This window comes from Mandrillus leucophaeus, unplaced genomic scaffold, assembly GCF_000951045.1.
Source record: "Mandrillus leucophaeus isolate KB7577 unplaced genomic scaffold, Mleu.le_1.0 Scaffold17, whole genome shotgun sequence".
In the NCBI taxonomy this organism is placed as follows: Eukaryota; Metazoa; Chordata; class Mammalia; order Primates; family Cercopithecidae; genus Mandrillus; species Mandrillus leucophaeus.
Genome location: NW_012101698.1, coordinates 7,071,275 through 7,094,130, shown reverse-complemented (window position 1 = coordinate 7,094,130; position 22,856 = coordinate 7,071,275). Strand labels below are relative to the sequence as shown.

The following is a 22,856-nucleotide window of genomic DNA, read 5'->3' as shown; positions in this document are numbered from 1 at the left end:
AAAATATTTGGGGAAAAAATGGGTGGTTATATCTGTACTGAATGTGTACAAACTTTTCCTTGTCATTATTTCCTAAACAATACAGTAGAACAGCTATTCATATAGCACTTACGTTATATTAGGTGTTGTAAGTAATCTAGAGATGACTTAAAGTATGCTAGATTATATGTAAATATGACATCATTTTATATCAGGGACTTGAACATCTGTGGGTTTTGGTTTGGGGTGGGGGAGATCTTGGAACCAATTCCCCAGAAATATGGAGGGACAGCTGTATTTTGCTGAGGATTTTTGCATCTATGTTTATGAGGGATATTGATTGTAGTTTTCTGGTAATTTCCTTGTGTGGTTTTAGTATCAGATAATGCAAGCCTCGTAAAATGAGGAAATATAGTCTTTGTTTCTTCTAGGGTGATTTTTTATTCACCCTGTATGCTTGTTTAGGGTTTTATTATGTAAGAGGCTTTCTCAGATTTATAGTGATTCTTAGCTGGTTTGGCTCATATTTACGTTTGGGGCACTAAAAAGGTGATTGGAAGTGCTGAGTCTTTGGACAAGATTTGTTCCTTTTGTGCCTACATTGTCTGCAGGGATGTTATTCTGCTTCTTACTGTCTTTTTTCCCCCTCATAGTAACTGCATGGAATTTGATCTTGAGTTTTTGGGGGGTTTTGTGTATATAATTTAAAATTTGCTTATCTCTTATTGTTGCAGGACTTTTCCATAGTTTAGCTAAAGATGGAATCCTTGTCTCACAGCCACGATAATTTAGGCTCGCAGATAATTTGAAGCGTGAATAAAACAGGATTTTATTGGGTGACAAGGGAAAAAAGGGGAAACGGACTCTGCGAGGCTAGAATTCCTGCCGCTGCGCTTCCTGCCTCACAGCTTTGAATCCCAGGTTCCACACAGGAAGAAGAGGGGCCAGGCTCCTTCCCGCTACAAAGAGCAGGAACCTCTGTGGCTCCACCCCAGGGCGCATTCCTCCCAGTCTGCTGGCTGGCTGGGGACTCTCTGGAGACCCCCTCCCACATGGCTGTCTCATTATTAATGAGATTAAGCATCTTTTTACATGTTTAAGATCCAGAGCCTTGTGCATCTACTTGTCTGAACTGTCTACAACATTTGCCTGTTTTTATGATGAAAACAGGCAAAAGTTTTCAAAACTAGTGCAGAGCTTTGTACAAAATTAGAAAATGCAGTTAAATATAAAAATAATTACAGTTGAACTACCTAGAGACCATCAGTGTCAATCCCTTAGCGAATACTCACTCTGATTTTTTTTGTACACCTAGGTATAGATATTTGTATTTTTTCCTCAGCCTGCAATTGTGTTTACTCACATCACTTTTCAACCTGCTCTTTTCAGAGGACAGTCTCTACCCATTTATTTTAGTAAATGTTTTATCTTACATACAGATCATACTCAAATTTTCCAAAATGGTTATAGCTTGTGTGTTCAAATCACAGTTGAATTCAAGACTACACATATTATCCAGTTGTTCCATCCTTGAGTCTCTTTTAATCTAGCACACTCCCCTGTCTATAGTGACATAGATTGCTGAAAAGATCAAGCCATACGTCCTGCAGCATATCTCACCTCTTGGATTTGTCTAGTTATTCTCTCATGGTGTTGTTTTAGTTGTTCCTTTAGTTCTCTATAAATCAGAAGTTAGATCTAAATGCTCGATGGGTTCCAATGAAATATTTTGGCTAGAATGCATTATCAATGGATGTCTGATGTTTGAATAGCGTCAGAAGACATACTAGCAGACTGATAACTATAGTGGTGACTACTAAATCAGGGTGATGACAGTCTGTCTGATTCCTATGTTGTATACTTGTTTTTTCCTTTGGAACTTTTAGAACTGGAAAGTATTCCATGTGACAGTATACTTAATGGTTAAAACTTAAATTGCTTTTTAATTTTTTTTGTTGTTGTTGAGTTGGAGGTCTCACTGTGTTGTTCAGTCTGGACTCAAATTCCTGAGCTCAAGAGAGCCTCTCAGGCAGCTGAGACTACCTGTTAACCTGAAAGGGGGTCCAGATCCAGACCCCAAGAGAGGGTTCTTAGATCTTGAACAAGAAAGAATTCAAGGGAAATCCATATGGAAAAGTAAACAAGTTTATTAAGAAAGTAGAGGAATAAAGAATATCTACTCCATAGACAGAGCAGACCCAAGGGCTGCTGGTTGTCCATTTTTATGGTTATTTCTTGATTATATGCTAAACAAGGGATGGATTATTCATGCCTCCCCTTTTCAGACCATTTAGAGTAACTTCCTGACATTGCCATGGCATTTGTAAGCTGTCATGGCGCTGGTTTTGGTGGGTTTTAGCTGGCTTCTTTACAGCAGGCTGTTATATTAGCAAGGTCTTTATGACCTGTATCTTGTGCCAACCTTCTAGCTTACCCTGTGACTTAGAATACCTTAACCTCCTGGGAATGCATCCCAGCAGGTTTCAACTTCATTTTATCCAGTCGCTATTCAGGATAGAGTTGCTCTGGTTCACACGCCTCTGGCACACCCAGCTTCTTATATGGCTTTTTGACATCACTTGATAACCCTTGCCTGAACTACTACTGTCATTAGAGTTTGAGAAATGTTTTTCTAATTCTGTGTTCTTCTATATTTATTAGTTGACATTTTTCTGTAAAGTGTAGCTTTCCTTTATCAATTGGAACAGTATAAATGTTTAATTCTTTTCCCTTAATTACAATTTTCAAAATAGGTAGTAATTTTTAATAGCAGTCTAAAATGGTACAATTTTTTTTTTCTGTCTTTTAATATCATGAGGGGCTCACAGATTTTTATTGATTCAGTGTGTTTTCATTTTCTAACAATTACCTGTTTTAATGTTCAAGTCTTCACTGCTTTGGCCAGTAGGAGCTCTTTCAAGCTGGATCCTGTGTGCTTTTAATTTGATCTTTTTTATTATTATTTATTTTTTGTGAGTCAGCGTCTTGCTTACTGTAGCCTTCAGTTCCTGGGCTCAAGTGATCCTCCTGCCTCAGGCTCCCCAGTAGATGGGAACTACAGGTGTGTGCCACTATGCCTGGCTAATTTTTAAAAAATCTCTGTAGAAACAGGCTCTTCCTCTGTTGCCCAGCCTGGTTTCAAACTCATGGGGTCAAGCATTCCCCCGCCCCATACTCAGCCACCTTGGCCTCCTACAGTTGTGGGATTACAGGCATGAGCCACTGCACCTGGCCTTGATCTATTATTTTTAAATAGCTTCCTGGCTTTCTGGCACAGAAAAATGTCTGGTTTTACCGTGTGCTTTCTTTGCCTCAGACCTGAAATGAGTTTTTTTCCTCAGGGAGCCTTCTTGTGGTAAATGGTCTCAACTTTGAACTTTAGAGATGCTCGATGTTACCAGAATGATGTAGTTTGTATGCCATTTGTCTAGTGGACAAAACTAGGAAATATTTATCTTAAAAAGGGTTCGAGTTCATATTGATATTTTTAATTCTTTTTTTTTTTTTTGAGATGGAGTTTCACTCTTCTTGTCCAGGCTGGAGTGCAATGATGCGTCTCAGCTCATTGCAACCTCCGTCTCCCAGGTTCAAGTGATTCTCCTGCCTCAGCCCCCCCGAGTAGCTGGACTTACAAGCATACATCACCACACCCAACTAATTGTGTATTTTTAGTAGAGATGGGGTTTCACCATGTTGGCCAGGCTGGTCTTGAATTCCTGACTTCAGACGATCTGCCAGCCTTGGCCTCCCAAAGTGCTTGGATTACAGGCATGAACCACCATGCCCGGCCTTTAATTTAACATCTGCGTTTTCACTTATTTAATTTTATTTATTTTTGAGATGGAGTCTTGCTCTGTTGCCCAGGTTGGAGTGCAGTGGTGTGATCTTGACCTACTGTAACCTCTGTCTCGCGGGTTCAAGCAGTTCTCTTGCCTCAGCCTCCTGAGTAGCTGGGATTACAGGTGTGCACCACCATGCCTGATAATTTTTTTTTTTTTTTTTTTTTTTTGAGATGGAGTTTTGCCTTGTTGAGATGGAGTCTAGCCTTGTTGCCCAGGCTAGAGTGCAGTGGCGTGATCTCAGCTTGCCGCCACCTCCATCTCCTAGGTTCAAGCGATTCTCCTACCTCAGCCTTCCAAGTAGCTGGGATTACAGGCACACCACCACGCCCAACTAATTTTTTTTTTTTTTTTTTGTATTTTTAGTAGAGATGGGGTTTCACCATACTGACCAGGCTGGTCTCGAACTCCTGACCTTGTGACCCGCCTGCCTAGGCCTCCCAAAGTACTGGGATTACAGGCGTGAGCCACTGTGACCGGCTGGTAATTTTTGTATTTTTAGTAGAGATGGGGTTTTGCCATGTTGGCCAGGCTGGTCTAGAACTCCTGACCTCAAGTGATCCACCTACCTCAGCCTCCTGAAGTGCTGGGATTACAGACGTGAGTCACCACTCCCGGCCTATTTCTTTGATTTTACAATTGTGTCATTTCTCTTATTCTGAAGATCTAGATTCCTAACATGATTGATTACTTGCTTTAACCTATGATATAAAGGAAATAGTTTCAAAATACCAACATTGATGTTACTACACAGAGTAGAACTTTTTTTTGTCTTTGGAATGCATCTTGATGAAGATGTATAGTCAGAATACTGTTTTTAAAGTCCTGGGAATCTTTTGTTTATGTGGTTATGTTATTTTGGTATACAGTTATGTTTATTTATTCAAACTTTTGAATTTAAGGGATTTTCAAAGTTCTGTAGAGAGATAAACATAGTGAACTCTTGCTTCTACTCTGTTTTATCCTGACCCTTATAAGGAGCTGTTTTTATTAGTTTCTTGTTTATCCTTCTAGTGTCGCTTTTTCCGTGTACAAACAAATATAAGTATATTCTTAATTCTTCCTTTTTCCTCATCCAAAGCTGACATATTTCATACATTGTTCTTTTGCTTTTCCTCTCCTTTTTTTTCTCTTTAACTTAAGAGTATGTCTTGGAGGTAAATACATAGAAATTCTACACATTGCATTGTAATGACTGTGGTATTCCATTCTTTAGATGGACCATAGTCTTTTCAGCCAGTCACTTACTGTGAGACAACTTGAGCTGTTTCTACTTTTTGCTATTACAAACAGTGCTGAGTGAATAACCTATTATATATTCTGGGATAAAAGTGGGACTGCTGGATAAAAAGGTAAATACATTTGTGTTTCTTTGTATTTTGGGGTGGTTTTTGTTTTTGTTTTTGTTTTTGAGACAGGGTCTCATTCTGTGACCCAGGCTGGAATGCAGTAGCATGTTCATGGCTCACTTCAGCCTTGACCTCCTGGGTTCAAGTGATCCTCCCCTCAGCCTCCCAAGTAGTGGGGACCATAGGCATGCCCACCGTGCCTGGCTAATGTTTAAAAATTTTTTGTAGTTATAGGGTCTCACTTTGTTGCCCAGCCTGGTCTCAAACTGCTGGGCTCAAGCAGTCCTTCCACCTCAGCCTCCCAGAGTGTTGGAATTACAGGCATGAGCCACTGTGCCTGGCCCTGAGTTTTTTCTTTATTTTTATTTATTTATTTATTTTTTGAGACAGGGTTTCATTTTGTCACCCAGGCTGGAGTACAGTGATGAAAACATGGCTCACTGCTACCTCAGCCTCCCGGGCTTAATCAGTCCTTTCACTTCAGCCTTCCAGGTAGCTGGAACTACAGGCACAGTTCAGCAGGCCTGGCTAATTTTTGAATTTTTGTATTTTTTGTGGAGACAGGGTTTCACCATGTTGCCCTGGCTGGTCTCCAACTCCGGAGCTCAAGAAATCCACCTATCTTGGCCCCACAAAGTGCTGGGATTACAGGCATGAGCCACCTTGCCCAGCTCTGAGCTTTTCTTATATTTATAAAAATGTGAAATATATATATATGTGTGTGTGTGTATATATATATGTGTATATATATATGGCAGAGTATCACATGTACAGTTTAAAGAATACTAATCAAATGATATTTATGTACCTACCACCCAGTTTAATAACTAGAATATTTGTACTGTTGACATTGACATGTGCCTTGCTTTTCTTTTCTTTTTTTTTTTGAGATGGGGTCTACTCTGTCGCCCAGGCTGGAGTGCAGTGGTGCGGTCTCGGCTCACTGCAAGCTCCGCTTCCCAGGTTCATGCCATTCTCCTGCCTCAGCCACCCAAGTAGCTAGGACTACAGGTGTCCGCCACCATGCCCGGCTAATTTTTTGTATTTCTTAGTAGAGACAGGGTTTCATCATGTTAGCCAGGATGGTCTCGATCTCCTGACTTCGTGATCCGCCTGCCTCGGCCTCCCAAAGTGCTGGGATTACAGGCTTGAGCCACCGCGCCCAGCTGCCTTGCTTTTCTTTATAGATTTACCACCTACCTAAATACAGTTTCAAAATGTGAGTAGCAAGCAAAACTAGCTGTGTAAGGAAAGGGTAGTAGTTCTGGGAATCTTAGTATTTAGCCTTAGTATTTATGTTGGTCACTTAATATTCCTGATTTCCTTAAAGTACCTATATGTCCTCCAACTATGCTTGGCATTCCCTCATCCACACTCCTCCAGGATACAACCTTCAGATTTTGCTTGGGGGTGGGGGCTAGGGGTGGGTGCTGTGGTAGAACTAGTTGCCCATGGCTTAGACCTGTGGAGAGCCAACTGCCTCTCTTACAGCTTTCCCCTGATTTGGGGAAACTCACCTTTACCTCTGGTCCCAGTGCCTTTTGAGGATTTTGCGTTGCATATCAACTTAGGCTTTTTCTTTCCCTAAGTCTGTAAGCAATTGCTGCTTACTCTCCAGGTTCCGGAGATGTGTTGCTGTTGTCTCCTTTCCATTTCTTTCCAGCATTGTAGGTTTACATGTTTCAAAAGTCCTTTTGTGCTGCTTAATTTTTTTTTTTTTTGAGACAGAATCTCACTCTGTCGCCCAGGCTGGAGTGCAGTGGTGCCATCTTGGCTCACTGCACACTCTGCCTCCTGGGTTCAAGGAATTCTCCTGCCTCAGCCTGCTGAGTTGCTGGGATTACGGGAACACGCCACCATGCCTGGCCAATTTTTTGTATTTTTGGTAGAGATGGAATTTCAGCATGTTGCCCAGGCTGGTGTTGAACTCCTGGCCTCAAGTGATCCGCTCTCCTTGGGTTCCCAAAGTGCTGGGATTACAGGTATGAGCCACTGTGCCCGGCCTTGTGCTGATGATTTTACTTGAGGTTCAGGAGGAAGTAAAATTAACATTTGTGTGTTCAGACTGCTGTCTTAACCAGGAACTCACTGCTCTCTTCATGAAACACTGTCACTTAGTCCTTGGTGTTTGGGATATCAAACAGAATTCCATTTTGGATATTGATTGTTTCCACCTCAGCCTCAAATGCTCATTCTCCAGATTTTCACACAGCTGGCTCCTTCTGATTGCCTTTAAAAAAATTTGAATTTATGTATTTATGTTTTTGAGACAGGATCTTGCTTTATTACCCAGGCTGAAGTGCAGTGGTGTGATCTTGGCTCACTCCAGCCTTGACCTCCCAGGCTCAAGTGATCTTTCTACCTCAGCCTCCTGAGTAGCTTAGACTAGAGGTGTGTACCACCAGGCCCAGCTAATTTTTGTATTTTTTTGTAGAGAGAGGGTTTCATAGTTGGCCAGGCTGGTCTTGAACTCCTGGGCTCAGGTTAACCACCTGCCTTGGCCTACCAAAAGGCTGAGATTATAGGCGTGAGCCACTGGTCTTTTTTTTTTTTTTAATTTCTTTTATTATTGCTTTAGTTTTCACGAGCTTTTTTGTTTGTTGTTTTTCTTAATTATTTTAAAAGTCTTATTTTTATTCCATGGATACCACAGTTTCTCTTATCTCTTTAAGGATAGTAGTTACAAAGCCTTTTTCTTAAGTTTTTAGTCTGTCCCCCTCCCCACCCCCTCTTTCTGCACTAATTTTGTTTCCTCTGAATTCCTTTCTGTTTATCTTGAATCTTGCCTTTCATATTGGAGGCTTTTCTCAAGTGTTTGGTGGTCCTTGGTACGTTATGAGTGAAGTATTTAAAAGTTGATTGTAGGACACGTGTGGTGGCTCATGTCTGTAATCCCAGCACTTTGGGAGGCCAAGGCGGGCGGATCACCTGAGGTTGGGAGTTCCAGACCAGCCTGGCCAACATGGTAAAACCCCATCTCTACTAAAAATATAAAAATCAGCTGTATATGGTGGTGCACTCCTGTTATCTCAGCTGCTCAGGAGGCCAAGGCAGGAGAATCACTTGAACCTGGGAGGCAGAGGTTGCAGTGAGCTGAGGTCGCGCCACTGCACTCCAGCCTGGGTGACAGAGCGAGACTGCGTCTCAATAAATAAATAAATAAAGCTGATTGGTTGTACAGGAGTATCAAAACAGTACTGTTTGTAATGACTCCAAACTGGAAACAACCTAGTTGTGCATCAACAGGAGAATGAATAAACAGATGATGGTATAGTCATACAATGAAATACTATTTACTATTTAGGAGTGAGAATGAATAAACTACAGCTACATTGCCACAATGTGGATGACTTTCACAAACAAAATGTTGAATAAAAGAAGCCAGACACAGAAGAGTACACACTGCAGGCTCCTGTTGAAAGTTGAAAAGCTGGCAAAACTAACCCGTGACGTTAGAAGTCAGGATATTGGTTCCCTTTAAGGGTAGATTAGTGGTTAGTGACTGGAAGGGAGCACAAGGGGCCTTCTGGGATGCTGATAATGTTCAGTTCCTCAAGCTGGGGCCCTGGTTATGCAAGCGTGTTCACTGTGTGTCATTCCATTGAACTACATATTAGATTTGTGTGCTTTTTGGTGTGTACACTTCAAATGAAAGTTTATATGAAGTAAAAGAGGAAAAAGGTAGTGGAATCTCTGTGTGGGCAGGTTTGGTTTATTGACTGGTACCACAGCATGTGGTCAGACATCCAAGCGACACTCTTTTGTTGGGGACCCTTGAATGTCAGTGTCTGAAGATGGGACATGGGTGTTTTTGTTCTTTCTGCTATGTTTAACTGGAAGTCTTTAGGTTTCCTTTTAAACCTCTTTTATTGAGAAGACAAAGTGTTTTTTAAATTAGATTTGAAAGATACTCAAGATGAGGTAGTGCATCTTCTTTGAGAAACACGTTAGTAGAATTGGAATTTCTGTTCATTCACTCATTCATTCAGCAAATACTTAAAAGTCAAGTTGAACAGGGTTTATGTCCTCTTGGAGTATATAAAGCACAGCAGAAATTACCAACATTAAATATAAGTGGGATGAGTTATGGAGCGGAAATAGAGACTGCCATGCAAGCCTAGGATAGAAGAACATAGGGTAGTCTTCAGGGGCAGAGAAGACTTCCCCAAGGAAATGATGTTTTCGTTAGGTGACGAATGGAAGAATAGGGGAAAATTCACTTTTTCTTAATGAAAATGTCTTGGTGTGAAAGCTTGTATTGATGAAAGTGTCTCATCTTGATGTGAAAACCTTTATTCCTGTCTGATCACCCTGTTAATGTGATTTCAGGTGGAGAGTATAGTGAAGATGATGTAAATGAATTAGTGAAGGAAGATGAAGTGGATGGTGAAGAGCAGACACAGAAAACCCAAGGGAAAAAAAGAAAGGCCCAGAGCATTCCAGCCAGGTGATGCTGCCCTCAAGGCCCTTAGAAGTTAGGGGCTATTGTCACAACCATCCTGATTGCTAAGATTTATCTGGTGATAGATTTAATGAAGCCAGAGTTTCTAATCCTTTTCTCTTTGAGGGAAACATTTGCTGTTATTTTAGGATTAACTTCTTGGTCTCTGGAAAGCTTTAAACATTTTGAGCTTTAATGTAAAAAACATGTTTATAGGTAATATGTATATATGGTTAAAACAGAAAATTCAGTCCCTAAAAAGATGTTTACCCTGTTCCTAGCCCTTGTTGCTTTGCCTCAGAAGAACTATGCTACCAGAGATAGTCTGTGCATGTAAAAGCATATATGTCTATATTTTCTTTCTTCCTTTTTTTTAAGAAAAAAATATAAATAGTAGCATACTCATTTTCTCATTTTCATTTCTCTTTATTTCACATCTCAGAGATGGTACCATGGCAGTATCTCCTCTTTTACATAGTATTACAGTATATGAATAGGCCTTACTTTATTTAGGCTTTCCTGTATTTAGGGATGTTTAGATTGTATCTAGTCTTTACTACAACAAACAAGACTGCAGTGAATATTCTTTTTATACATGTATACAAAGTATACATAAATACATAAATGTATATAATGTATACATGTATAAATATATCTGTAAATGAAACATTTAGAAGTGGAATTGTTTGATCTAAGGTTATATATGCAATTAAATTTAAAAAATACAGATTTAGCAAATTGCCTCACATAGGCCTGGTATGGGCTTATGTTCCCATGAAAATTATGAAAATTCTGACAGGCTATTTAACTTAGATAAGGGCATCTTCCATAGAAGTCTTTTACCTCACTTGGGTGTTTCTATCTTCCTGGGCATTGAAGCAAAAAGCAGATTATCATTTATGAAAAGGAAAAAAGAATTGTAGATATTAGATGGATTCGCCTAAAGTCAAAATAGTCTAAGAAGCAATGTACTCTTATAAGTCTTGGGCCCAGTTTTTTTGTTCTTGAATTTTTTTTTTTTTTTTTGAGACAGAGTCTCGCTCTGTTGCCCAGGGTGGAGTGCAGTGGTGTGATCTCTGTTCACTGCAACTTCCGCCTCCTGGGTTCAATTCCCTGCCTCAGCCGCTGAGTAGCTGGGATTATAGGCACCCGCCAACATGTCTGGCTAATTTTTGTATTTTTAGTAGAGACGGAGTTTCACCATGTTGGCCAGGCTGGTCTTGAAGTGCTGACCTTGTCTCATCTTGATGTGATGAAAGTTTATATGAAGAAAAAGAGAAAAAAGGTAGTGGAATATCTGTGTGGGCCTTGGCCTCCCAGAGTGCTGGGATTACAGGCGTGAGCCACCTCGCCTGGCCTGTCCTTGAATTTTTCTGTATTCCAGCTCTCATGTCTTCCGAAAGTGGGTAGAAACATGGATTTTTTTCTTTTTCCTTGAGAACTCTTGGAAGAAATAGTGCAAATAAAGTTGAGGCTCTTCTCAATAGAACTTGTTCTACAAATGGAGTAGCTTTAAAAAGTCAACAATATCTGGCACATAAAGTATGTTCTTAGAATGTTCCTCCCGGGCAGATTAATTATGTGATTAGGTGATTTGGATGTTTTCTTTGTGAAAACAGCTGGTCCTGATTTAGAAGGAGAACGCCATACTTTGATTTTAAATGACTGGAGAAAAGTTAGCAATAAGAGCTCAGTTCTTTTTTTTTTTTTTTTTTCAAATTTTTTTTTTTTCTTCTACAAAATTTCAACTTACTTCTTCCACTCACCTCTTCTACTCATTAATCAGTAGTCCCAGAATTTAAAATGTTCTCGGGTTTACAAGATTGTGTTTAGGATTGGGAGAGGGATAACTGAAATCATTTTGCGCTGTCTGTCTTTCCTTTTGCCTGTGGCTGTTGGTGATTAGGAAGAGAAAACAAGGTGGCCTCTCATTAGAAGAAGAGGAAGAGGAGGATGCCAATTCAGAATCTGAGGGAAGCAGTAGTGAGGAGGAAGATGAAGCTGCAGAGCAGGAAAAAGCCATTGGATCAGAGGATGCAAGGAAAAAGAAGGAGGACGAACTGTGGGCCAGCTTCCTCAATGATGTGGGACCAAAATCAAAAGTGCCCCCAAGTACACAAGTTAAGGTAAGTTGAGAGATTAATAAGGTGAATGCCTCTCCAGAAATACCCTACATTACTGACATTTGAAGCCTACGGAAATCGACCAGATGCCTTTTGTTAACAGTTGTACTAAGTGAAAAGCAAAGCATTTCCTATGGTAGGAGAATAAGCTTCTCCAATCATATAAATTTCCAATAGGCCTTTAACTAATTAGAGATGAAACATTTAAGAGTAACTATAGGCTGAGTGCAGTGGCACACGCCAACAATCCCAGCACTTTGGGAGGCTGAGGCAAGTGGATCATTTGAGGTCAGGAGTTTGAGACCAGCCTGGTCAACATGGCGAAACCCTGTCTCTACTAAAAATACAAAAATTAGTTGGGTGTGGTGGTGGTTGCCTATAATCCCAGCTACTTTGGACGCTGAGGCAAGGAGAATCGCTTTAACCTGGGAGGTGGGAAGGTTGCGGTGAGCCAAGATTGTGTTACTGCGCTCCAGCTTGGGCAACAGAGTGAGACACTGTCTCAAAGAAAAAAAATAATAAAAAGTAGCTATAAACAATATGGTTCATCTTTTGGTGAAACTGATTACGTTTCTTGTTTTTTTTTGTAGAAAGGAGAGGAGACTGAAGAGACAAGTTCAAGTAAATTGTTGGTAAAAGCAGAAGAGCTAGAGAAACCTAAAGAAACAGAAAAAGTTAAAATCACCAAGGTGTTTGATTTTGCTGGTGAAGAAGTACGGTAAGTTTCACAAACTTTTCCAAGTTTCACAAACTTTGAAACTAGTGTGAGCATCTCTCTCTAACTGGTGTTAGCCATCTATCCTCATTTCAATCCATCATAATATTTTGGGAGAGTTATATTTGAACTCAAGGAAAACTGGCTCTATAAATTATCAGGGAGCATGAGAAAGGTCCTTTCACATATAGCAGTGTAGTTTTTGAGCTTTACGAAGTGGTCAGCTGAACAGAAGCAAGGGAATATAAGAGTTAAGTATTTTGTTCCACTTGATCATTGCCGTGTTTTGTGACTTTTGGTAAGTCATGTTTCCCTTTATTACTTTCCTTGACTGCAATCTGAGCCCCATTGAAGCCTGAAATCAGATAAGAAAATGCAAGGAGACAAATTTGGTTTCAGTATTATTTTCTTTTTCTGAAACGGAGTCTTGCTCTGTAGCCCAGGCTAGAATGCAGTGGCATGATCTCGGCTCACTGCAATCTCCGCCTCCCGTATCCCATTTCAAGCAATTCTCCTGCCTTAGCCTCCCGAGTAGCTGGGATTACAGGCACACGCCACTATACCCAGCTAATTTTTTTGTAGTTTTTTTGTTTTGTTTTGTTTTTGTTTTTGTGTTTTTTTAGATGGAGTTTCACTTCTGTTGCCCAGGCTGGAATGCAGGGTGCGATCTCAGCTCATTGCAATCTCCACCTCCCAGGTTCAAGCAGTTCTCCTTCCTCAGCCTCTCGAGTAGCTGGGATTGCAGGCGTGTGCCACCATGCCCAGCTAATTTTTGTGTTTTTAGTAGAGATGGGGTTTCGCCATGTTGGCCAGGCTGGTCTTGAACCCCTGACCTCAGGTGATCCACCTGTCTCGGCCTCCCGAAGTGCTAGGATTACAGGCATGAGCCGCCACGCCCGGCCTTTTTTTTTTTTTTTTTTTTTTGGAGACAGAGTCTTGCTCTGTCGCCCAAGCTAGAGTGCAATGGTGCGATCTTGGCTCGTGGCGCTATCTCGGCTCACTGCAAGCTCCACCTCCCGGGTTCACGCCATTCTCCTGCCTCAGCCTCCCGAGTAGCTGGGACTACAGGTGCTTGCCACCATGCCCTGCTAATTTTTTTATATTTTTAGTAGAAATGGGGTTTCACTGTGTTAGGATGATCTTGGCTCTCCTGACCTCAAGTGATCCGCCCCCCTCAGCCTCCCAAAGTGCTGGGATTACAGGCGTGAGCCACAGTGCCTGGCCATTTTTTTGTAGTTTTTGTAGAGACGGGGTTTCACCATGTTGGCCAGGCTGGTCTTGAACTCCTGACCTCGTAATCCACCTGCCTCGGCCTCACAAAGTGCTGAGATTATAGGTGTGAGCCACCGTGCCCTGCCTCAATATTATTTTCTTACCTTAATGATATTTTTTTGATTGAGTAATAAGGTTTATTTACCATAGGTTAAGTAGGGGCTTAATGCCTTGACCAGGTTAGCCTCCCGATTGTTAGGTAAGAGCCACATACCTCTAATTTCCCCTCCCCCATTTATTTCAATTTTATTATGTGAAAATAGCAGATTTGTAATTTAGAACTAAATGAGAACAGAGAAAGTGCCAATCAATAAATTTATAGGCGGTCACATTGATTTTCATTGGCAGTAATTAATTAGACCTGTAGGCTCTCTGAAAATACAATTTTCCCTAAAATTGTTATTCTTAAAAATAATGTTTTCAACAATTATTTATCTAGTGAAGGTATATTTATGAAAAAATTGACATTATCAGTTTTTTTGTTTTGTGTTTGTTTTTGTTTTTGTTTGAGAAAGGGTCTTGCTCTGTTGCCTAGGCTGTTCTTGAACACCTGGGCTCAAGCGATCCTCCAGCCTCGGCCTCTTAAGTAACTGGGACTTCAGGGTTGTACTACTCTCCCTGGCCATTATCACTTTTATAAATGGTATGGAACAAAACTTTTTATTATTAAAAATTTCTCTCTGACATCTTCTTCTGAAAAAAATGTCACACTTATAGAAATGTTGCAAGAATAGTGTTATAACAAACACCTACATACCTATCATCCAGATTCACCACTGGTTAATGTATTGCCTCTCTCTCACCATTTGTATCTGGGTTTTTCTTTTGTTTTGGCTGAACCATTTGAGATTTGCTTGTAGACATTGTGACACCTCAGCCTTTAATACTTTAGCACATGTCTTCTACAACCAAGGGCATTCTCCATTCAGTATAACTCTCATATTCAGTAAAGTTAACATTAGAGCAGATTGCTATCTATGGTGAAGGACCCCAACTTAAAATTTTCAGTATAACTCTCATATTCAGTAAAGTTAACATTAGAGCAGATTGCTATCTATGGTGAAGGACCCCAACTTAAAATTTTCAATCTATTGCAGACCAGTACTTTTCTAAAAACACAATACAAAGGAATTACTAGAAAAACAAATATAAAAGTTAACTAATGTTTTACTAAGATTCAGCAGTTACCCTACTACCTCTCTTTGTGGCCATGGGGCTCAGGCTGCAGCACCACAGCACTGTGTGCGTATAATTGGGGCCACCTGCCCCCTCCAAGTGTGGGCCTTTTAACCTCTGTCGACAGGTGTGGGGGGAAAAAAAGGATTTAATAGACATAACATTACATTTCAATGCATGTGGTCAAAACGAACCGCAGACAGGAAAAAGGAAAGAATTATGTAACTATACAGGCTGTTCATTGAAAGTGTTAATATACGGGGAATGACTGTTACCTTTTATTCTGTTATTAAGACAAAAAGCTGGCCTGACATGGTGGCTCATGCCTATAATCCCAGCACTTTGGGAGGCCAAGGTGGGTGGATCGCTTGAGGTCAGGAGTTCGAGACCAGCCTGAGCAACATGGTGAAACCCCATCTCTACTAAAAATACAAAAATTAGCCAGGTGTGGTGGTGCACATCTGTAATCCCAGCTACTTGGGAGGCTGAGACAGGAGAATCGCTTGAATCCGGTAGGCAGAGGTTGCAGTAAGCCGAGATCGCACCACTGCACTCCAGCCTGGGCAACAGAGCGAGACTCTGTCTCAAAACAAAAAAACAAAAAGCTGAGTAAAATATCAATTCTCAGTATTAAATGTCAGACACACACTTTGAATGAGCACTATTTTGTTTTTATTACTATTATTTTTTTGAGATAGAGTCTTGATCTGTCACCCAGGATAGAGTACAGTGGCATGATCTCGGCTATCTGCAACCTCCGCCTCCCCAGTTCAAGTGATTCTCTTGCTTCAGCCTCCCGAGTGTCTGGGATTACAGGTGCCTTCCACCATGCCTGGCTAATTTTTGTGTTTTTAGTAGAGATGGGGTTTCACCGAGTTGACCAGGCTCATCTTGAAATCTTGACCTTATGATCCACCCTCCTCGGCCTCCCAAAGTGCTGGAATTACAGGCGTTAGCCACTGCACCCGGCCCACTGTTTATATTAATATTTAAAGTTTTAATTGTGATGAAAGACCTTATTTCTTTCTTGCTAATCTAAGTTGTATTGATGACTCTGCTCCTCCTGGTGGATAATTTATATGTAAATTATTTCTTTGTTGGTTTTCTCCTTCCTGCCTTCTGTCCACCATTCCATCTTTCACACAATTTTTTTTTTTAACATGGGATCTGCCAGGGTGTAACACAGAGATATTTTCATGGGATCAGAAGTATACATTTTAAAGCAGTTTCATTTAGTTCAGAGTTTTCATTTTTTGCCTTTATCCAGAATGAATCTGGATAAAAGTAAAAAATGTACTGTTTCGTTTCCTTTCCTTCCTTTCCTTCCTTTCCTTCCTTCCCTCCTTCCCTCCCTCCCTCCCTCCCTTCCTTCCTTCCTTCCTTCAGACTCCCTCCCTCCTTTCCTTCCTTTCTTTTTTTTTTTTTTTTGAGAGAGAGTCTCTGTTTGTCACCCAAGCTGGAGTGCAGTGACACAGTCTCAGCTCGCTACAGCCTCAACCTTCAGGACTCAAGTCATTCTCCCACCTCAGCCTCCCGAGTGGGTGAGACTACAGGCATATACCACCACGCTTGGCTAATTTTTGTATTTTCTGTAGAGATGGGTTTCACCATTTTGCCTAGGCTGGTCTCGAACTTCTGGGCTGAAGTGATCCTTTTGCCTTCGCCTCCCGAAGTGCTGGGATTGCAGGTGTGAGCCACTGCACCCTGCCTGTGATACTGTGTTTTCAAAGTTTATATTAAATGCTTCATTAGTAGCCATTTTCAATAATTTATCCCGTCAAGTTATAATTAAATTTAAGTTATATTTTAGTGAAAGAAAAAAGGAATTCTGGAAGCCCGAATTTCCTATACATGAATTTTTTTTTTTTTTGAGACAGGGTCTTGCTCTGTCGTTCACGCTGGCCTCAACTAACTACAAGGCTCAATTGATTTCCCCCGACCTCAGCCTCCTGAGTAACTGGGGCTACAGGTATATGCCACCCGTGCCCATCTAACTTTTTTTTTTTTTTTGAGACGGAGTCTTGCTCTGTGCCCCAGGCTGGAGTGCAGTGGCGCAATCTCGGCTCACTGCAAGCTCTGCCTCCCGGGTTCACGCCATTCTCCTGCCTCAGCCTCCCGAGTAGCTGGGACTACAGGCGCCCGCCACCTCGCCCGGCTAATTTTCTTGTATTTTTAGTAGAGACGGGGTTTCACTTAGCCAGGATGGTCTCGATCTCCTGACCTCGTGATCCGCCCGTCTCGGCCTCCCAAAGTGCTGGGATTACAGGCTTGAGCCACCGCGCCCGGCCTCCATCTGACTTTTAAAATTGTTTTGTAGTGATGTCGTCTCACTGTGTTGCCCAGACTGCTCTTGAACTCCTGGGCTCAAGCGATCCTGCTGCCTTGGCCCCCCAAAGTGCTGGGATTACAAATGTGAGCCACCACACCCAGCCATGTGTGAATATTTTTTTAATAGAAAATACAATTCAAAACATTCTATGAAACATATTAATTTATAGAAACACTAGTTTTCTAACTTTCATTTTTACCTGTATAATTTATTTGCTACTGAAAAACATGTTAAATTACTTTCTTGCCTGGAACTACTAGGATTATTTTTTGATTTTTAGAGACAGGAGCTATCTCACTCTGTCACCCAGGTTGGTGTGCGGTTGTGCAATCATTGCTTACTGTAATCTTGAACTCACCGATTCAAGTGATCCTTCCATTTCAGCCTCCCACCACAGCCTTCTAAGTGAACATCACCACAACTAGCTAATTATTTTATTTCATTTATTTGTTTGCTTGTTTATCTGTCTATCTGTCTGTCTGTCTGTCTGTCTGTCTATTTGAGACGGAGTCTCTGTTGTCCAAGCTTGAGTGCAGTGGCATGATCTCGGCTCACTACAACCTCTGCCTCTCAGGTTCAGGTGATTCTCCTGCCTCAGTCTCTCGAGGAGTTGGGATTACAGGCATCTGCCACCACACCTGGCTAATTTTTGTGTTTTTAGTACAGATGGTCACCGTGTTGACCAGGTTGTTTTTGAAATCCTGACCTCAAGTGATGCTTCCGCCTCAGCCTCCCAAAGTGCTGGGATTACAGGCGTGAGCTACCGCGCCCGGCTTATTTGTTTATTTTTGTTTATTTATTTTTTATTTTTGAGATGGAGTCTTGCTCTGTCACCCAGGCTGGAGTGCAGTGGTGTGATCTCGGCTCACCACAACCTACGCCTCCCGGGTTCAGGCCGTTCTCCTGCCTCAGCCTCCTGGGTAGCTGGGATTACAGGTGCGCGCCACCACGCCCAGCTAATTTTTGTATTTTGAGTAGAAATGGGGTTTCACCATGTTGGCTAGGCTGATCTTGAACTCCTGACCTTGTGATCCACCCGTCTTGGCCTCCCAAAGTGCTGGAATTATAGGCGTGAGCCACTGCGCCTGGCCTATTTATTTATTTGTTTATTTTTCATATTTTATTTAATTTTTTTGAGACAGGGTGTCACTCTGTTGCCCAGACTGGAGTGTAGTGGTCCCATCGTGGCCATGATCTCCCAGGCTCAAGAGATCCTTTCACCTCAGCCTCCCTGATACCTGGTGCCAAGACTAGCTTGGTCGGGGAGACCCTAACCCAGTGGCACTGGAGTAATTAAAGACACACACACAGAAATACAGAGGTGTGAAGTGGGAAATCAGGGATCTCACAGCCTTCAGAGCTGAGAGCCCTGAACAGAGATTTACCCACATATTTATTAACAGCAAGCCAGTCATTAGCATTGTTTCTATAGATATTTGATTAACTAAAAGTATGCCTTATGGGAAACGAAGGGATGGGCCTAATTAAAGGAATAGGTTGGGCTAGTTAACTGTAGCAGGAGCATGTCCTTAAGGCACAGATCGCTCATGCTATTGTTTGTGACTTAAGAATGCCTTTTAGAGAGCTCCGTGGCCAGTCTGTTGTGCGCACCCACCTGAGGCATCTTAGGTCAGCCTGCTCTTAGAGTAGTAGTAACCGCCAGAAAGGAGTCGGAAGAGGTCCCATGAGGCTGTCTTCACCGCTGTGCCCAAGAATAAAGGTAAAGGAGGTAAAAACAGGCGCAGGGGTAAAAATGAGAATGAATCTGAAAAAAGAGAGCTGGTGTTTAAAGAGGATGGACAAGAGTATGCTCAGGTAATCAAAATATTGGGAAATGGACGATTGGAAGCACTGTGTTTCGATGGTGTAAAGAGGTTATGCCATATCAGAGGGAAATTGAGAAAAAAGGTTTGGATAAATACTTCAGACATTATATTGGTTGGTCTACGAGACTATTAGGATAACAAAGCTGATGTAATTTTAAAGTACAATGCAGATGAAGCTAGAAGCCTGAAGGCATATGGCGAGCTTCCAGAGCATGCTAAAATCAATGAAACAGACACATTTGGTCCTGGAGATGATGATAAAATCCAATTTGATGATATTGGAGATGACGATGAAGACATTGATGATATCTAAATTGAACTGAGTGTTTTTACATGACAAGTTTTCTGAGGATTGTTCTACAGTTGGGATTTTGGCCGTCATCAGTTAAGAAGAGAAATTCATTTAGTGTGTCATTTCTGAAAGCAAACTGATTTATTTTCAATGTTTTAAAGTATTTATTTCTTTGGAAGCTGATGACCCTGAATTATCTTGTTAAATATTAATACTTTATTGTTTCGATGTAATGGAACTTAGGAATAAAAGACCAGTGCAACCTCCACCCCCTAGGTTCAAGCGATTCTCCTGCCTCAGCCTCCCAAGTAGCTGGGACTACAGGCATGTGCCACCACGCATGGCTGATTTTTGTATTTTTAGTAAAGACGGGGTTTCATCATGTTGGCCAGGCTGGTCTCGAACTCCTGACCTCAAATGATCCACCCACTTTGGCCCCCCAGAGTGCTGGGATTACAGACGTGAGCCACCACGCCTGGCCCCATAAATAATTATTGATGATATGAATTAGTAATGTATTTTACTGCCTGAAATCATTCCGGAAGCTATTGAGTTGTCCATCCAGTAGGGGACCAACAGAACACTGACAGTATAAACTGTTAATAGTTTGAAAGTCCTATAAACATAATATAGAAAGTATATTAATGTACCATTAGGAATATAGGTTTAAAAGTTTTTTTGAAGTTAAGTCTTTTTTGGCTTGAATTATTTTCTATGTGTTATGTAGACTATCTAAGAAATATTTATTTATAACTTCACCAGTGGCCCTCACACAGAGTGTACAAAAAGCTGGTGAATAACTGTTGCTGTAAGAAGTCACTAGGCTGGGCGCAGAGGCACATGCCTGTAATGCCAGCACTTTGGGAGGCTAAGGAAGGAGGATTGCTTGAGTCCAGTAGTTGAAGACCAGCCTGGGCAACGTGGAGAAACTCCATTTGTACAAAAGTGGTGTGTGTCTATAGTCTTAGCTACTCGGGAGGCTGAAGTAGAAGGATCCCTTGAGACCAGGAGGCAGAGGTTGCTGTGTGCCAAGATCGTGCCACTGAACTCCAGCCTGGGTGACAGAGTGAGACCCTGTCTCAAAAAAAAGTCATAAATTTTCAGTCAAATTAAATGTTGTGGACTTGTTAATAAATACTAAGATAGTTTTGTGCCATAAATTTCCTATTTCAGGTTTGAAAACAAGTGGATGGTAATTTTAAATGTACTTGATGGGTGTTCAGGGAGTTCGCTGTTTTCATAATTTGCCAGGAGAGGGCAGCACCATGTCTATAAAAAAACAAATGAGTATGGAAGCACGTTTTTTCATATAAATTACATTATATTTCAAAATGATGCATGCTTATTGCTTTAAAATTCATACGTTACAGAGATATATAACATGAAAAGTGAAAGTTCTGTAACTCCCTTCCCCTAAAGAAAACAAAAACCGGCTGGGTGCGGTGGCTCACGCCTGTAATCCCAGCACTTTGGGAGGCCGAGGTGGGTGGATCACAAGGTCAGGAGATCGAGACCACGGTGAAACGCTGTCTCTACTAAAAATACAAAAATTAGCCGGGCGCGGTGGCGTGCGCCTGTAGTCCCAGCTACTCAGGAGGCTGAGGCAGGAGAATGGTGTGAACCCGGGAGGCGGAGCTTGCAGTGAGCCAGGATCGCGCCATTGCACTCCAGCCTGGGCGACAGCACGAGACTCTGTCTCAAAAAAAAAAAAAAAAAAAAACCCTGTTAATAGTGGGCATGTTGACAGGATTTTTTTTTTTTTAACTTAAATTATTTAGACTTAAATTTAGGCATTATAAGGAATTCTCATGAGGGGACTTACGAGATCTGAGTTTTCATTGATAACCAGATACAAATTTGTTGTATGGATTTGAGCATACGTTTTAATTTCTTCATGTAATTATTTTTGTGTCTGTATCAAGTTAAGAACATTACTATATCTTTAAGAAATGTGAGAAGAGCTAGTGATGATGGGAAGGAATTTGTAGGTCTAAGTGTAAGGTAGTGTTAGCACAAAGTTAGTCTTGGGTTTTCTAACTGTATTTTAATGTTAAATTTTGGGCTTTGGTCTTTTCGTTTTGTTTTTGTCCCCACTTGAAAAATGTTTAGCTTATTAACCTAGGGGAATGGGGGAATATAGTATTTTGTATTCTGCCCTATCACATAACTAGCTGAGCCAGTTAGCTCAGACTTTCCTAAATGATTCACCTTTTGGAAAAAGCCAGTCATGGAAAGTTTCTGCCCAAATAAAGACTTTCAGGAAGTTCTGAGTAAGTGAAAATAAAGTTAAAATGGAATTTTTGCTGAGAACACTTGAATTAACTATTGCTAATAATAGGCCTTTTCCTGTCAGGGTTCCCTCTTGTGCATTAGAGGTGGTCTATAATAATTTAAGTATTCACAGTTATAAAATAACTGTGAAGATATTTTGATAGTTGAATCCCTTATTGCTTGTTAAAAGTGGAGTTGTTCTAGGCATACTAGCAACACTAGTAATAGTAGCATCTGCTAGTATTACTTGGTGTCAATTACTGAAGTTCCTGAGATAAATATACCAGTGTTTCCTAGTGAATATAGATGGGACTTTGGCACTAAGAAATTATGAGAGATACTCCCACAGTTTATACTTTTTCCATGCTGTTTTTATGCCACTTACTATATATCATGTATTACCATGACCTGCTTTCATGGTTGACTGTTCTGCTGAACTGTGAGCTCCTTAAAAACAAAGGTTATGCCATATTTTTTTATATGTTCAACATCTAACAGTGCTTGGAGCTAGGTCACTTTTCAGAAAATGTCGACCTGATTGTCTTAGGTGACTCTTTCCAGGTTTGTCATTTCTATAAAGGTAGTAAAAAACAAAACCAAACATGAATTACATAGAGGCTACTTTTCCTTAAGCTATCACTTAGGTCATTTGATTTCATCTTCTCTATCACCGACATTCTAAAACTTCACAGTGATTTGCCTTGATGTGAATCTTTTTATTTTTTATTTTTTTGAGACAGAGTCGCACCCTGTCACACCCAGACTGGAGTGCAATGGCACGATCTCAGCTTACTGCAACCTCTGCCTTCCGGGTTCAAACACATCTCCTGGCTTAGCCTCCCGAGAACCTGGGATTACAGGTGCCTTCCACCACGCCCAGCTAATTTTTGTTTGTTTGTTTGTTTTTGAGACGGAGTGTTGCTCTATTGCCCAGGCTGGAGTGCAGTGGCATGATCTCGGCTCACTGTAAGCTCCACCTCCCGGATTCACGCCATACTCCTGCCTCACCGTCCCCAGTAGCTGGGACTATAGGCACCCGCCACCACGCCTGGCTAATATTTTATATTTTTAGTAGAGACAGGGTTTCACCGTGTTAGCCAGGATGGTCTCGATCTCCTGACCTCATGGTCTCCCAAAGTGCTGAGATTACAGGCGTGAGCCACCGTGCCCAGCCAGTTTTTGTATGTTTTAATAGAGACAGGGTTTCACCATGTTGCCAGGCTGGTCTGGAACTCCTGACCTCA

At 41.3% G+C, this 22,856-nt stretch overlaps 2 protein-coding genes across 2 annotated transcripts in view; both read left to right on the top strand.

The window, feature by feature from the left end:
• Positions 1-22,856, top strand: part of CFDP1 (craniofacial development protein 1) — a 154,361-nt gene that overhangs the window by 10,379 nt on the left and 121,126 nt on the right. Inside the window, exons 2-4 of the mRNA XM_011976807.1 lie at positions 9,497-9,614; positions 11,515-11,734; positions 12,322-12,449. Of these exons, the coding sequence (XP_011832197.1) occupies positions 9,497-9,614; positions 11,515-11,734; positions 12,322-12,449 (466 nt within the window). The remainder of the gene's footprint in view (positions 1-9,496; positions 9,615-11,514; positions 11,735-12,321; positions 12,450-22,856) is intronic.
• LOC105537248 (eukaryotic translation initiation factor 1A, Y-chromosomal-like) lies at positions 16,163-19,597 on the top strand. Its single transcript, XM_011976812.1, has 3 exons — positions 16,163-16,178; positions 18,887-19,131; positions 19,183-19,597. The coding sequence occupies exons 1-3, from the start codon at positions 16,163-16,165 to the stop codon at positions 19,360-19,362; spliced, it is 441 nt and encodes a 146-aa protein (XP_011832202.1). The 3' UTR covers positions 19,363-19,597.